General features: G+C 40.0%; 1 protein-coding gene across 2 annotated transcripts in view; it reads left to right on the top strand.

Annotated features, from left to right (window-relative positions):
• The window catches only part of RNGTT (RNA guanylyltransferase and 5'-phosphatase), a 267,991-nt gene that overhangs the window by 148,495 nt on the left and 102,453 nt on the right, over positions 1-17,043 (top strand). For both annotated transcript variants that reach the window (XM_069973561.1, XM_069973562.1), the window contains exon 12: positions 9,790-9,858. In XM_069973561.1, the coding sequence (XP_069829662.1) occupies positions 9,790-9,858 (69 nt within the window). The remainder of the gene's footprint in view (positions 1-9,789; positions 9,859-17,043) is intronic.

Raw genomic sequence — 17,043 nt, 5'->3', positions numbered from 1 at the left:
CCCATGAGGAGGAGCTGGAGTGGAGGGTCATACTGCTCATCTGTCTCTGGTTCGGGGGAAGAGCATTGAGGGGGCTTAGGATGGTGGAGTTGTAGTTCTTCCACAGCCACACAAGAGCATGCTGGGAGTTGTAGTTCTTTCAAAGCCACACAGGAGCATGCTGGGAGCTGTAATTCTACCACGGCCACACAGGATCATGCTAGGGGTTGTTGTTCTACCACAGCCACACAGTAACATGCTAGGAGCTGTAGTTCTACCACAGCCACAAAAGAGCATGCTGGGAACTGTCATTCTACCACATCCACACAGGATCATGCTGAGAGTTTTTGTTCTACCAAAGCCACACAGGAGCATGCTGGGATTTGTAGTTCTACCACAGCCACACAGAATCATGCTGAAAGCTGTAGTACTACCACAGCGGCGGGACAGGCTCCGGGACCGGGACTTTGTTGAAGTGGTAAGTATATGGGTCTGCATCGGGGGGGTCCGCAGCGCTCTGCCGGGGGGGGGGGGGGGGGGGGGGGGGTGACAGGTTCTCTCTAAAGGGGTTTTCCAATTTATATTTTTTTTTAAATAAATTGTTAATTTTATTTTGCTGGCCCTTACAGGTTTACATTTAACATGCGTTGTGGAAAAAATGCCTACTTTCTTTTCTTTGTCAATGCGTCACATGACTAAGTGATGTTACCATCTCAGCCGGGCTCTGAGCCCCAACCCGCTTGGTTACAATGCCCTCTATGAAGCCTTGTTCTGTGCACGGGACGTCACTTTAATGTCCCATGTGGATAGTATGTAAGAAAGATTCAGGGAGAGTGTTTGCAGCTACTTTTGACTGTCATCTGAAGAATGTGGTGGCAGGGTTTGGGGATAGCTCTGTGTTCTGAACCATGGATAACACATTTAAAACGTCCAATAGCTGTGCACCACAGGGATTGTTCCCGGTTGTTTTTGCAAATTTCTGTATTGGTAACTTCAGACAATTCTGGCTATGTTTGAAAAGCTACATGACCAACTTCCCTGTAATCCACTATGGCAGCTTTCAAGATGGTGGCCATGTTTTTACCATAGCCTTAAAGATATGCCCCCTCACCCATTACTTGCTGGGGTATGTAGATGCGTCATTTTCCCTTTTGTTTCTGAAATAAAAGGTTGTCCTGAGACTTCTGCCTCATCCTGTTCTACATTATATGCGTAATATCTGTATTCAGGACAAAATAATTGTGGGTGAACACAGTGATCTATGGTATGGATTTTTTTCTGTCATTTGCCTAAAAATCTATATTTACATTTTCAGTACATCATCTAAAGTTATGTTTTAATGTTTTTGTTTTTTTTTGTTGTTGTTTTTTTTTTTACTCTTCCCACATTTTCAGTCCTAATTCTCTTAATAAAAAGGCAAAACTAGTTAGTTTATAGCAGACAATGTCAGTCACTGTGCATTGCTTTCTGCAGTCCTGTGACGCCAGGACAATAGCGACTGTAAGCAATGTTTCCATATACACAGCCATTACATAATTATTCAATTATATGGTTTTTTTTTTTAGATCATATTAAAATTGCAGGGTATTTTATAAACAATTACAGCAAATAACAGGATACATTATGGAGTGGGGAATAGGTACTTTTTGTGCATTGTGCCTTCACTGTCATCTGTCACTGCTATTAGAGAATTGTAATTTATTCTGCGAATTATCTCTGATGGCTGGCAGAGTTCATGTTTCCGAGGAGTGCCTTAGGATGATGATGATTGCTTATTTACATGTGATTACACTTGCAGGTTATTTAGATGTCGGATGTTCGCTTTCTGCCTGTGCTTTTGATGCAAGGGACTTAATGTGTCTGTCAGAATTTGAATGTTCTTCTCCTGCACAGAGTCTGTGACTTTGTGTAAGTGTAATAAGTCTTCTCTGTGTCTTATTAATAAGTTCTTATGTTTAGAATATCAATTTGGATTTCTTGAATTTAAAATTACCTTAATATAAAAATATAACTGAAATCCAGCCTAAAAATAATGTACTTTTACTTTTTGTGAGGAATGGCGTGCAGCACTGTCGTTTCTCGAATGCAAATTTATTTTAAATTCGATGCCAGAATAGGACCCTGATCTGCCGTACTCAACGCATCTAAGGGCCCTATTACACGGGACGATTATTGTGCGGAAAATCGTTATATTGCTCGAATATAAGCAATAATCGTTCTGTTTAATTGCAGACAACGATCTAAAATTTGTTTGTATATCGCTGATCGTTGATTTAGATCTGAACCTGAAATTGTCGCTAATTGTTCGCTGTAATTCCACATTCGTTCGCTCAAGTTCCGTATTTGTTCACTAATCGTTCAGTGTAATTGCACATTGTCCATTGTTTTGCTGGGATCAGAAGGAGTAAACGATCATAGTAACGATCATTACTAATGACCATCGTCCTGTGTAATATGGTGAACGATTTCAGGTTAACGATAAACAATCTCGTTTGCGATTGTTTATTGTAATAGGACCCTTATTATACCTTATGAGACAAGGTTCCCACTGCATCTCCCTAGCTTCTGCCTCCAGCATGAGACCCCATTCTATAGACTTAGGGCTTATTCCCACGCTCCATATTCCACAGAAGTTACTGAGCATGAAACTGCAATGCTCTACTGGCATTATGTATGAATACAGTACCGGGAGAGCTGTGTTTAATTCTTTGCGGGATTGTACTGATACAGCCAGGCAGCTTATTCATTACACTCATGCAAAGATTTAAACACTTAGGGGGAGATTTATCAAACATGGTGTAAAGTGAAACAGTTGCCCCTAGCAACCAATCAGATTCCACCTTTCATTCCTCACAGACTCTTTGGAAAATGAAAGGTGGAATCTGATTGGTTGCTAGGGGCAACTGAGCCAGTTTCACTTTACACCATGTTTGATAAATCTCCCCCTCATGGTCTGTTCACACGTCAATATATTTTTCAGTCTGCATATTTAAGCCGCTGTTTTTTCAAAGCAATTTACAAATTTTCATCAGTTTTCCATCCGTATTTCTTGCTGATTCACAAAAATGAAAGTGTTGTTAAAAATAATTTAGTCACTATATGCGGATTGCGGATCCGTATTTTTTGCTGACTATATGCGGATTGCGGATCCGTATTTTTTGTGGATCGCGTTAGCAAAAATACAGATCCCATAGGGTTTTATTGGTGTTTCCGTTCACACTAGGGCTTGTCCTTTTTTTTTGCGGTATGGATCACTGCCCTGTACACAACTACAGATGTGTGAATGGAGCCATTAAAATAAATTCATCCTATTTTTTTGTCTGCAATTGCGGACTGAATTGTGGATGTGTGAATAGGGCCTTACCGCTCTCCCGGCATCATGGTTATACATAACGCTGGGAGAGCTAAGTGACACTGTCACCCCCTTTCTTTTTTGCATTCTGACTTCTCTACCCAGGTGTAATGGGTAAATACCTTATTTTTTCATACCTTATTTTGTATCATACCTCATGGTGCTTGTTCCAGTAAAAAGTGATCTTTTATCATCTGTGGATTGTGTTACCTGGGTGGGGTTTCGATGGGGCGGGGCCTATGCGCTGATGATGTCACAGAGTGCCTATGTGGCGATGTGGGTAGGGCTAAGTGGCGCTGTGAAGCCTCGCCCAGGTAGCATAATAAACAGATAATAAAAGTTCACTTTGTACTTGAACAAACACCATAACGTATGATGTAAAATAAGATCTGAAAACTAAAATTAACCTGTGTAGAGAAGTAATTATGCAAAAATGGAGTAACAGTGTATGTACGGGGGTTTCCTCCCACTAGGGGTGGGCTGGTCCGCCTCCAGTACTTCAGCCTGGGATGTTGCTCAGTAATAGACCAACGCAGAAAACAGGCCACGGTTAAAAAAAAAAAAAAAGGACTGCGACACAGACTTTCCCGTGCCGGCGCCCTTCTATTCTTGTTCAACACTTAACGCGGCACTATCAGCAGGTTCTTCCCTGAGAACCTGCTGATATGCCATAGTAGCTGTGTATGTCAGTATTAGATAGCCGTTACTTTAAGCCCTGTCCGCCCCCGCATTGTTTGTAAAATCACTAAATGCTCTTATGTAAATTACCTGCATAAAAGCTTTTAGGGCATTGCTCTGGGCCAGAGAGCAAGGCCGCAGCCCGCCCAGCTCACCCCCTGCCGTCCTGCCCACTATGCATATTTCTAACTGCATAGTGGGCTGTCTACACTGCGGCTGCACAGGGAAGCACAGGCTGCTTTCTGCGCATGCGCGAACTCCCCGGGCCACCGCCGGTCCTCCCGGAGGTCCCTCAAGACGTAAGCATAAGTCTTATACTTACCTCCTTACTTGGTCCACATTTGGACATAAATCAAACCCGCTGTAATGGTAGTGCCTGTGACCTCAATTGTATCAGAGCTTCTAGCTTCAGAGTGTAATTCACCACGGATCATCAGATTCTGTGACCAGTCCACTTTAAGATCAGTCATACTGAAAGTTAGTCAAATTGTAACAGTCTGTGACTTTTTATTTTATTTTTGGTGTGATTTAGAATCCAGCCTTCAGTTGATGGTTTTAGTTTCCATTGATCTTGATCTGGGGAACAAATTTCCCAGATTTTTATCATTAAAGAGGATGTACCACCAGGTACATCCTTTTGGATTTAACACACCGATAGATCAGCGCCGTCATGGGGAAGCCTGTGCTGAAGCACTGAAGGTCGGCCGGCCCGCCCCTAGTGGGAGGGAATTCCCTTCCCTCTATGACGCGGCTCCATTAGAATCAATAGGGCCGCATCATAGATGGAAGGGAATTCCCTCCCACTGAGGGCGGGCCGGCCGACCTCCAGTGCTTCAGCACGGCCCGGTACCACTGGATAGAACGGTGCCGTACACGGGAACAGGCTTCCCCATGACTGCGCCGATCTATCGGTGTTTTAAATTCAAGACGATGTACCTGGTGGTACATCCTCTTTAAGGGTAGCTTCACACGTACCGTATCACACCAGATTTTCTGCTGCGGATCCGGCTAAATGAATGAACACAGCATCAAATCTGCTGCAAATCCACAGCAGATTTGACAGTGCGGATTTAATGCTGTGTTAATTCATTTAGTCGGAACTTCTGCGGATCCTCAGCAGAAAATCCGCTGCGGTACGTGTGAAGCTACCCTATAGGTTTTCAGCTTGATTCATTTGTTCACCAAGATCCAATATGTGACTTTAAGAGGTTGTCAGGGGAGCAGAATATGGTGCTGCAAAAGTAAAATACTAGATTTTATGCCGTGTTCACTTCTAGACTCTGAATATTTTTCCTTTCAACTCCCAAAGGATCTGTCAAGATTAACATGTAAATCAGCATTGAGACACAAGGTACCAGAATTCATAACATTTCACTTTCATAACAAGGATAAACAATAATCTCCCCAAACCAACAAACCCTTTACAAGGCTTTTATAATAAAACAACATTCAATCTCTACAAAGCAGTGGGAGTCATTTATAAAACTCTGCTTTCTAACCATCTGGCAAAGTGTTACAGAATAATTTTTCTGCGCTTATATTACCTGCTCCTTTGTTATATTTGTGAACATTGGGGGATTTCTCAAGCAGTCTTAGACCATGTTCACACATTATTATTAAAACAGCTGTTGTTTTCAGTTTTCAATGATTCCATTAAAGTCTATGGAAACAGCCGTTAGTTCACACATTGCATAGAATCATGGCGGCTGTTCGCAGTGGCCATCATTCAAACCTAAAGCTAAATAATGTACCAACATCCGCCATTGCAGTGACGGCTGCCAAGGTATGTTAACCATGGCCGTTATTTTGGGCTCAAATACTGGATGTTGAAAATTGTTGTGTGAACAAAGCCTCCTCACTCTGCGCCTCTCCGCTCGGAAGAATTGACATGTCCATTCTTCCGCGCAGAGAGAGGAGGTGCGCAAGCCTCCCACAGACTACCAGTATGACACGGAGGCCGGCGGAATTCTGCCAATTTTACTCCGTGTGAACTGGCCCATACCCCTTAAGGACACATTGGATTGCCTATGGCTTGGCATTCTCGCAAAGGAATTTAATTCAGCTTCACGAATGTAGCCATTGCCACTAAACTACTTAGCTGCTGCTTTTAGGGTCCTATTACATGGAGCATTTTTAACGATTAACGACTGACAATAAACGATCGCCAACAAGATTGTTTATCGTTAACCTGAAATCATTCACTGTATTGCACAGAACGATAGTCGTTAGGTTACTACTTTTTGCGATCGTTACTGTGATCGTTTGCTCCATCTGATCCCAGCAAAACAATGGACAATGTGCAATTACACTGAACGATTAGTGAAAAAATGCCAAACTTGAGCGAACGAATGTGGAATTACAGCGAACGATTAACGATAATTTAAGGTTCAGATCTAAATCAACAATCCGACGACACAAACGATTTTTCGATTGTTGCCTGTAATTACACAGAACAATTATCGTTTGAATCCGAACGATATAACAGTTTTATAACAAGATAATGCCTTACCTGTCCTCGCACCCACCTGCTTGTCCAGCTCTGGGTGACTGACGGCCCTCTTAGCCAATCAGTGGCTGCGGCAAGACAGCCTCAATGGGTTGGTTTAAAAAAATTTGCCTTTTATATGATAAGCAATAACCAAATGACCTTAATATATGTTCGGATGCTTTCCTATAAAAACCTGATGACAGGTTAATCTCTAATTAATGAGGCTAATTTACATGTCTTATTGATACAGCACCCAACCATCAAGCATTAATGTTCCTTCAAATCCGTTTTTCTTACATTGCAATTTTGCCAGCCTGGAGAAGATTCAAAGTCAGCATGACATGAATGTGCATCTTGATGTGAAATTGCCTTTTTCTGTAACGGAGCTTGGAATTTAATGTATCTTCTCCGTACACACAATGGCGGTGATTAATAACATAATAGTATTCTGTATGATAAGTGAGTCATTGAGCTGATGAAAGGGTATCATTACTGCCTCTTTAGCTTACACCTAGCTTATCTATTATTTTGTCTCTTATTTCTCTGCAGTTTTTTTTTTTTGGATGTACCAAGTGTTTTATTACTGGTACAAGTTCAAAACCTTGTATTCTCATCACGAAAGATCAAAATCCCGCATTGATTTTGTAAGATTTTTTTTTCTATTCGAGTTTGACTGTCTGTTTTATATCTCCTGCCCCAAAGAGTTAACCAATTTTTATGCAGTGGCATCTATAGACATGACAATGAAAGGCAATCACAATTTGTCAGCCACACGTTTGCTATTGCTTATTCTCCGCATGTGGTGGTCTTAGTCAGACGTGCCTCGCCATTGATTTATCCAGAGATGTCTATTTTTCTCTTTTCAGCCATGCTCCCAGGAAATGGGCCTTTGTAGATTTTTTTGACACGGCTTTCATACATGAATAATCAATAATGTAATGATATGATATCAGAAAAGAGATGTTTAGAAAGAGAAACTCTGACATTTCTATGGAATTAAGATGCAGTCGGAACCGAGAATCTTCGGCTATAGTCCTTTCATACATTTTGTATGGAAACATAAGACTCGTCAGGATTCTGCTTGTCAGTTCATGTAGTTTTTGAGCAGGATGAATCGAAAAGGACATAACATGTCCAGAATAAGTCAGCATTTTTGCTGCCTTTTGACATGCACTAAAACTTGTGAACAGTTTTAAAGTGTTACCTGTCGTTAAACTTTCAAAATGTAAATCAACAGTAAATGTGATATAAAGCAAGTTTGCAATATACATTAATTATTTATTTTTTAGGTATCATGGAAAATACGGCACTTTCTGTTTTCTGACTTTTTTTCTATCCCCCAGAGAGTCTAAACACAGGAAGTCCAGTGTTTTCCAGGTCATCCGCACTCACCCCGCTCTGAATGGCGCCGCTCCCGGCTGCTGTCTGCAGCCAGGGAGCACTTCTATTAGCTGACGCAGGTCCCGTTGCTAAGACGGCTAATTAGGCATTTAAATGCAGCTGTCTAAACTGGCAGCTGCATTTAAATGCTGTGCTGCGCACGTCCCTGGCCTCTAGTTGGTCGGATCTCCCCCTCGCGATGCGATCCCAGAGGGGAGATCCATTCTTCTGGTCGGGCCTCAGTGCCGCTTTGACGCTGATCCCAGCCCGGCAATACATTGCTCTGGTCTGCAGTAGGCCAGAGCAATGTGTCACTGATCTGATGGATCATTGCTGTCGGTATACACAGCATTGATCTCTATGAGAGATCAGTGCTGTGTATATAGAAGTCCCCCAGGGAGACTTCGAGTTGATGCAAAAAAAAACTGTTTTTATTAATAAAAAACCCTCTCCCCTAATTAAAGTCCAAATCACCCCCCTTTTTCCATTTTATAAATATTAATAAACAAACCTATTTGGTATCGTGTGTGTAATCGCCCAAAATATTAAATTATCACATTCTTAGTATCGCATTGGTAAACGGCGCAAGCACAAAGAAATTCCAAAGTGCAAAATTGCGCATTTTTGGTCGCATCAAATCCAGAAAAAAATTAATTAGTTATCAAAAAGGCGCATATGTGCAAACAAGGTACCAATAAAAAGTTGTTTTATGAGAAAATAATGCCTGTGTTTGCAAAGTACAAGTAGTGTCGCAAAAAATAAAGGCTCATATGGGTCTGTAGGTGAAAAACTGCAAGCGCTACGGCCTTTTAAACATTAAGTGGAAAAAGCAAAAGTGCAAAAACGAAAATTGGCTTTGACCTTAAGGGGTTAAAGACCTTGACCTTTTGATGTTTTTTTTTTTTTTTTTTTTTGGATTCTTGCTCTGTACTTATTATGGTATATAAAAAAAACTTCTGCAGTGCCATTTTATTAATGACCAAGAGTAAGTAAAAAGTGGAAATGGCTGATAAGCCGTACCCAATTTTCGACCAGCGCTGCCTTACAGAGTGGGGCAAAAGTAGGCTAAAAAGTATGTATTGGGTATAGGCTCTCTTCATCAGATAAGATGCACAGTCCCCTTTTTGTGACAGGTCTGTTATCTAGTCCATTCCTCAGAACAAAGTTGTATGCTGATCTATGACCCGGCCATAAATTAGCTTAGACTTTCCTTCAGTAGAGTATAGACCTTTCTTAGCAGTATCTCTGATTGACATTATGAAATATATATATATATATATATACTGTTAAATGAAATGAAAAAAAATATTGATTCATTTATTGTATGAGGGTGCCTTCACACACACCAGATCCGCAGCAAATTTGATGGTGCAGATTTGATGCTGTGTTCAGTTATTTAGATTAAATCTACTGCAGAAAATCCGCTGAGATACGCTGTGTGTGTATAAATATAACATTTGTATTGTGTAAAAAAAAAAAAGTGCTGCACAAATAATAATAATAATAATAATAATTATTATTATTATTATTATTATTATTATTACAAATATGTAAAAGTTTCCATGTAAGTCTTATGCAGAGTTCCACATTACTAACCTTAAGGCTGGGTTCACAATACGTTTTGTTTTTTTTCATCTTTCTTTCTGCAAACGTGTGCATTTTGCATTTGTGTGCATCCATTTTGATCCGTTTTTCATTGACTTCCATTATAAAAAAAAAAAAAAAAGGATTAAAACATTCATTTTCTTGTTAACGGAGAAAATGAGGTCGACTGCGTTTTTTGTGTACGTAAAAAAAAGGATCCGTTTTTTGCAAAAAATGTATGAAGAAACGGATTGTAAAAACGTAGTGTGATCCCAGCCTTAGAAATATTTTCTTTTCTTCTAATGTTGTGACTTTTTATTGTTTACAGCTGCTCGAAGGAAGCTTTGCTAAAGAAGTTAGCCATGAAGTTGATGGACTCATCTTTCAACCAACTGGAGTAAGTTCAGTTTTGCACTGTAACAACATATAGTGCTAGTAGCAACCCATTTTTCTCACACTTCTATAACTCAACTGATTGTAACTCAGCAGCAAATGACCTCTTAACCCCTTCACAACAGCCATACAGCTATATACCTTCTAATTGCCGATGCCACGTGCAGTTGTATATAATGTATATATACAGTGTAATGGAAAGGACTTTAATATGTGTTCTGCTTTACTGTGAGTAACGCCACAACTTTCCCTACTTCTGGCTCCCTCTTTAAGTTGTAGCAGACGGTATTTAATATATAATGTATACCAGCATTGTGCTCATGTCCACTATTAACCCTCTAAGCGCTACAATCTATAGCATTTGCAATGTTTAATTGTATCAGTGACTGATCACAACTGGAGGGTTCCAGGTTGGTTTATTGAGGGGTCCAATTTGACTAACCTCTGTGCTGTCTGATCAACTATCTGCTCCTATATTCTGACTCAGGCAGACTCTAGTAGCAGAGCGCTGATCTCATTGATCAGTGCTTTGCAATAGCATAGCATTCACCAGTTTGGGCAATCTATTGACAGGAGATTAGGTGGCGGCAAACAGGGTTATTGTCTATGGCCTCCACCCCCCTTGCTATGATGCCAGAAAGCTGCAGCTAGGTTTATACTTTTAACAGTAATAAATAACACAGCAGAGGGCAATTGCATTCAGTTTAATTCTTGTATTCAATTTTTCATATAAGGAATAACGTTTCTCAGTCATTTCCAAAACTTTACTTGTGAAAACCTTTACCTGGCTCAAGTTCATTGTGTTGGATTGCTTGGTTTATACTGACAAGCTTCCCCTGATGGGCCTTTCCTAGTAAGCCTTGCTGCTGGCTGATGTACAAGCTTTGAGCGCCTCCTTAAAGGGGTTGTCCAGCGAAAATCTTTTTTCTTTCAAATCAACTGGTGTCAGAAAATTATATAGATTTGTAATTTACTTCTATTAAAAAATCTCAAGTCTTCCCATACTTATCAGCTGTTGTATGTTCTGCAGGAAGTGGTGTATTATTTTCGGTCTGACAGTGCTCTCAGCTGCCACCTCTGTCAAAGACAGGAACTGTCCAGAGCAGGAGAGGTTTTCTATGGGGATTCCCGTAGAAAGCCTCTTTTACTCGGGAGAGTTCCTGTCTCGCCCACAGATGTCAGCAGAGAGCACTGTGTCAGACCGAAAATAATACACCACTTCCTGCAGGACATACAGCAGCTGATAAGTATGGGAAGACTTGAGATTTTTTTTAATAGAAGTAAATTACAAATCTAAATAACTTTCTGATATCAGTTTATTTGGGGGGGGGGAAAAAAGATTTTTTGCCGGAAAACCCCTTAAAGAACGAACACACACACACACACACACACACACACACACACACACACACACGAAATGGAAACAGAGAACTATCTGTTAATAATATTTTCCTGCTTATTTTCTCTTGATAACAGCCAGGATTGGAGATTTTAATCTATATTACATCTGTATTCTTGATTTTTAATAATAAGCTCAGTATGAACCTTCTGCGATCGTCATGGTTGGTAGTTATTCACAATTAAAACTTGTTTTAATTGATCGAGTGCAGGATACAACTTTCTGGATGTACAGTATGTTTTCTTCATCTTTGATATCCACCTACAGTATGTATGAAACTGATCAGTTTCTTAATTTACAGGCAAAGTGTAAAGTAATTATAGTGAAAGGGAAATTAGGAAAACCCAAGGGAGAATTTACTATGCAATAGCCTAGCATTGAACAATCTAAGAAATCTAATGATAGTTTGTAATGTTCCCGTAGAGAGACTTAAAAATGTTAAAAGAAATTAAAAAAAAATTATATCTATCTCCCCCTTTTTACCCTCCCCAGTTTATATATAAAAACACACAAAAAAAGTAATCATATTAGGTATTGTTTTGTGGATAATCGTCTGATCTTTTAAAAATGTTGTGTTATTTATTGTGTACGGTGAACAGCATAAATTAAAAACAAAAAAAAAAACAATTTGCAGATTTGCACATATTAGAAAAAATGTTTATATATTTTTTAAAATCGTTTCATCTACATCAAAGCGGTATCATTCAAAACTACAGGTCACGGCACAAATAAAGAGCCCCCCAAATAGCCCGATTGATAACAGAAAAAAATAGAATAGTACAATTTTAAGCATTTTTATTTTGCAAAAAAATAAACAAAACCTGTTTTAAAGTATCAAAACAATATAAAAGCTACAGTATGTAAACATGGGTATTGTTGTAATTGGACCAACCTACAGAATTTAGATCACTGTAAAGTGCACTATGCAAAAATCCCCCCCCCCCAAATATTACATTATTGTGATATTCTTTTTTATTTTTTATTGTTTTCTATTGCAACCAATGATATTTTTTCTTCTCGCTTTATATGTTTATGGTTCAATGTAGTGCGTCATTAAAAAGTACAATTAATTTTGCAAAAAATAGGCCCTTATACACCTCTGTACTTGGTAAATGCGGAAAAGCTATGGGGGGGGGGGGGGCGAAAACGCAAAAATTAAAAATGGTTTTGTCCTCATGGGCAAAATAGGCTGTGTCTTGAAGGGGTTAATGGAATGTTGATGGAAACACCTGCCAATGCGACAGATTATTTTCAGAGGCCTCCACCTCTTAGTAAATTTCCATCAATATATGCCGCTGGCCTTCCGCCAAAGACTGTCATGTAAAATGCCATGTAAATCTGCCCCATAATGTTTTTGAGGTATTGCTGCTTTTATTTAATACGTCAACAGGATGATAACATTTATATTATTAGGCCCCGTTCACACTGAGCAAAAACTGCGGAATTCCGCTGCAGAGCTCTCTGCCGCAGAATCCCGCCTTGCTCAGTGTCCTGTAGTGAGTGAATGGGAGGGCGCACGCGCGTCCGCTTCTTCCCCTCTCCGCTCAAAGAATTAACATGTCATTTCTTTGAACGGAGAGCGATGGGATTCCACGGCAGAGAGCTCTGCCGCGGAATTCCGATGTTTTTGCTCAGTGTGAACGGGGCCTAAATGGGAAAATGTATCCTTAGCTTAGTAAGCCAATACACCACATTTAGTAGCAATAGTTGCAAGCGAACCCCTTCCCATATCACTATTTAGGATTTCGTTCCACTGGCTTTCCATCCACATATGAGTGGAGGTTCTCATTCCTTTTATTCTGCACCAATATATTTACCAGTAGGCTGACCACACGCGGAGCGCATCACATGTATCTATTAGCGTATTAATAAATACCTTGCTTTTTAAGTTGGTTAGGAAATTGTATCTTACTAGATGTAATGTTCACTTATTGGATCCATCAATATTTCAGTGGGCTTCACACCTCATCTGCATTCATACACAGTCCATTAGCTCAGACACAGCCACCTTCCGGTCCCTCATTAGGTGATGTATACTGCTACCTATCATTGTGACGTGACTAGTCAGCTGTAAGAATGTCTTCTCTACCTCCTGCCCATGTAAAATGCTTCTATTTTAGTACAATTAAAGGGTACCTGTCATTAGGAATCCTCACCCGATTGGTGTGCAGTCATTTCTGCTGCCAAACGATCGGTTAACACGAGTGAGTTCCAGGAGAGCCCTATTTCTAATTCAGTAGGGTTTGTGAAAGGAACTCACCCTGCATGGTTATATACATAGTTACTCAATATTCCAGTGGCAGCAACAACCGCACATTGATCGGGTTAAGATTCATAATGACAGGTACACTTTAACTAATGATTTCTTTGGGACTTCATGTGCAATGTAGGATGCTTTTTGTCTTGGCTCCACTAAGGCACAGTTGTAATCTTTACAGACCTGTTCCCTCTGCCCCCAGCAGCTCATTGGCTGTATATAGGCAGGTAGCTGTCAGTCAGCGGCCAGTGGCGGGCTAAGGCTGGGTTCACACTACTTTTTTGCAATCCGTTTAAAAAAAACAAAAAAAAAAAGCATGGAAAAAATGTATACATGTGTGTGCATCCGTTTTGATCCGTTGTTTCCATTGAATGCCATTATAAAAAAAAAAAAAAGGATCAAAACGGATCAATTTTTTTTAAATGTACACAAAAACATAGTCAACCTACGGTAAATATTTTTTTTATTTTATTAGTTTAGTTTTAGTTCATTAGGGGGTTTTTTTTGCAAAAAAATGGATGAAAAAAAAAAAAAAAAAACAGATTGCAAAAATGTAGTGTGAACCCAGCCTAAATGGCATTGTGCTTGTTCTCCAGCATATCAGGAGAATGGCTGTACAGAACAATGTAAGTTTAATTTCTATCACTAGTTAATGCTGCACCTAGATCTGTTTAAAGGGGAACTCCAGGTAGAGGTTAAAATTAAACTTCTGCAGAAGCATATTGCATTACTTACCTATCTATCCCAGTTTTGAAACTACCAAAAATCCATTTGTTTTGGGGTTTTTTGTTCTGTATTGTGTTTCTGTACTTCCTGGTTTAGCTGTTCCCAGAATGCAGTACTGGTTTCAGAATGCAATGCTTTCCCTCAGCTGTTCATCACAGTCCTTTCTGCAGCTGCTTCTGGCCGGTCAGAGATGGTGAATCACTCAGGGGATTGGGGCATGCAGCCACGCCTCCTGTGAAATCACGCCCTGCCCCCTGTCTACATCATCAGCCTGTCCTCAGCAAACACACACAATGTGAGACAGAGGCATGGAAGATTTGTCTCCTAAGATGGGAGAGCAGTGGGAGCAGGAGACAATGTGAATTGGCACAGAGGCCATTTTTCTTCACTTCCTGGATTTCTATCAGCTACCAGTGTGGTAGAACCGCACAGATATGGTAATACATTGTATAGACACGTCTATATAACTTTTAATGTACTTTTAATATACATTTTTTTCCTTATGTGGAGTTCCCCTTTAACGCTAGCAGTAGATTCCCTTGAAAAGGTTTGCTCTTTTTTTTTTTTTTATATTTGTTCACCGGTGGATTGTTTTAGGTTTATTCTTTAGTATGAAGATTGAAGAGGCTTTCCTGAGCTCCTGAAGTGGCACAAGCTGTAAGATCTCCTCGCTCCCCCTCCCATACCTGATCCTGCTTGGGACTCCGCTTTCATGTGTGAATCAAGCAGGGAAAGAGGAGGAATTCCAGCTTGCAGCAATTCAGGAGCTTCGAAAATCTTTGTACCAAGAAAATAAAACCATTTTCTACATCTTGGAAGCACAGCTGGATATAAGAAAGGCACCACATGTCTCCTTAACCGAACAGCTACCTAACAGTGTCAACAGTCTGGAATGTGAATTACAGTTGACAGTTTCCTTTAAATGTGCTATAATGAACATACTTGTTCATACTTGTTTTTTGTCTGGGTTGTTCAGCCCCACCTGCTTAGCTTTACGCTTTGGCAATCATGTAGTTAACACTGCTGCTTTCTTATGGTCCTTTTAAACAGCAATCTACGCACGTGAGTGATAATCAGCTCCAGTAAAAACAGCGAACAATCAAGTGATGAGCGAGAAATCGTTCATCTGGGTCTTTCAACATTTTTTTTTTAAATCGTCATTAGTCGTTCGCTGAAAATTCACAGATCGCTTCGCCTAAACGGTCTTTCACAGATTCACCCTATGTTTGAGATGGGCTTAAGCAATCTTACAACGATTCTTTCACATAATTTATCTCTTCTTCGTTGCTTCAAAATTGTTAACCAATCGATTGGGCAAATTATCCCTGTGTAAAAGGACCACAAGTTTGACTGAAAGTTTGCCCTGACAGTCAGACTGTGTACCTCTCAGGTGTTTTTCTTTGGGGAATCAGAGGCTTGGTCCAATCATCTCTGCACCGGACCACTGTTCTCCTCTATAGTGTTTATCTGACAGATTCCCCATTGCTAGTTTTTTTGGACTTTCCCTGTTTGCTGCCAGCCCTGACCTCTCAGCTTTACCCTGACTTTGCTTTTGGATCGAGTTTTGTACTGTGCTGCCCATTTGTGTTTGACCTGGATCGCTGACCATTCTTTGTTTTGTTCTCCAGTCTGCATTTTGTGTTTCACCTAATTAGTATAGGGACAGTCGTCTAGTTGCTCACTGCCGTTTAGGGCAGATTGTAGCAAGTGGGCATGGACAGTGAGCAGGGCTAAACCTAGGTCCACAGTCTGTGCTAGTGACTGACCGTAACAGTAACAAAGTCGTTTTGATCTCTGTTCTAGTGCCCATATATGTTCTAAGAGAGTACAGTCTTTACAACAAGATTGTCAAGCTGCTGTCAGATTTATAACGCGCCTTAAAGCAAAACCCTGCACTAAAAAAATTCACACGTCAAACGTTTTTATCAGTCAGTCGTATGAGAGGAGAGAAGAGTAGCTAGCCCCATGGACGTACATTACAAGTCTACAAACATGCAACAAGCCAGCTGCATCCGCTCACCGAAAAATCCACAGGTGCACATATCATTTCGAAGCAGAAGTTCAGCATCCCCCAAAAAAAAAATTTCCCGCACCAATGTGGATTTAAAACTTGTCTTTTGTTTTCAATATGGGGCAGTCATGGAAAAAACATCGTTCACATGTTTTTGCAAGAGCCTTATTCACAACTAATGTGAATAAGGCTCCTGCCGAAGCGCATAAACAAATGTTTTTTCCATGACTGTCCCATATTGAAAATAAAAGACAAGTTTTTAATCCACATTGGTGCGGAAAAAATAGTTTGTTGGTATTTTTTACATTACAAGTAATTGAAGGTCCAGTGACACAAGCATGAACTTTTTCCTGGCTAGTAAAAAATCTTTGATACGTCTCTAATATAGCTACAGTATCAAAATTGCATTTGAATGCCCACCATAATCTTAGAAGTGGTACTCTTTGAATGTCCTTAAAATTTAATATAGCCCTTTTTCTTGTGGTAGAATGATATAAACTAATTATTTATGGTCCAAAAGGTTCAAGCCTCCATTGCTACTTTTCATGTGAAAGTTTAGTAGCGTCTCCCGTGTCTTAAATATTCACTGAAGATTTAATTCTTTGTAAACTTTACGTATATTATTTGCAAACAACCCTCCACATAGATGAGCAGCAGCGAGAATGCAGTAAAGAAACGGAGCAATGTATCCACTTACAATATCTCATTAATTAATATCTTTTATGCTTTGCCACACAACATAACTTCTCTCATGAATGCCTGCAGCTGTTTTTGTTATTTTTGGGCTGCTCTTTTT

Source organism: Dendropsophus ebraccatus, chromosome 6, assembly GCF_027789765.1.
Source record: "Dendropsophus ebraccatus isolate aDenEbr1 chromosome 6, aDenEbr1.pat, whole genome shotgun sequence".
Taxonomy (NCBI): Eukaryota; Metazoa; Chordata; class Amphibia; order Anura; family Hylidae; genus Dendropsophus; species Dendropsophus ebraccatus.
This window is presented reverse-complemented; position numbering and strand designations above follow the sequence as displayed.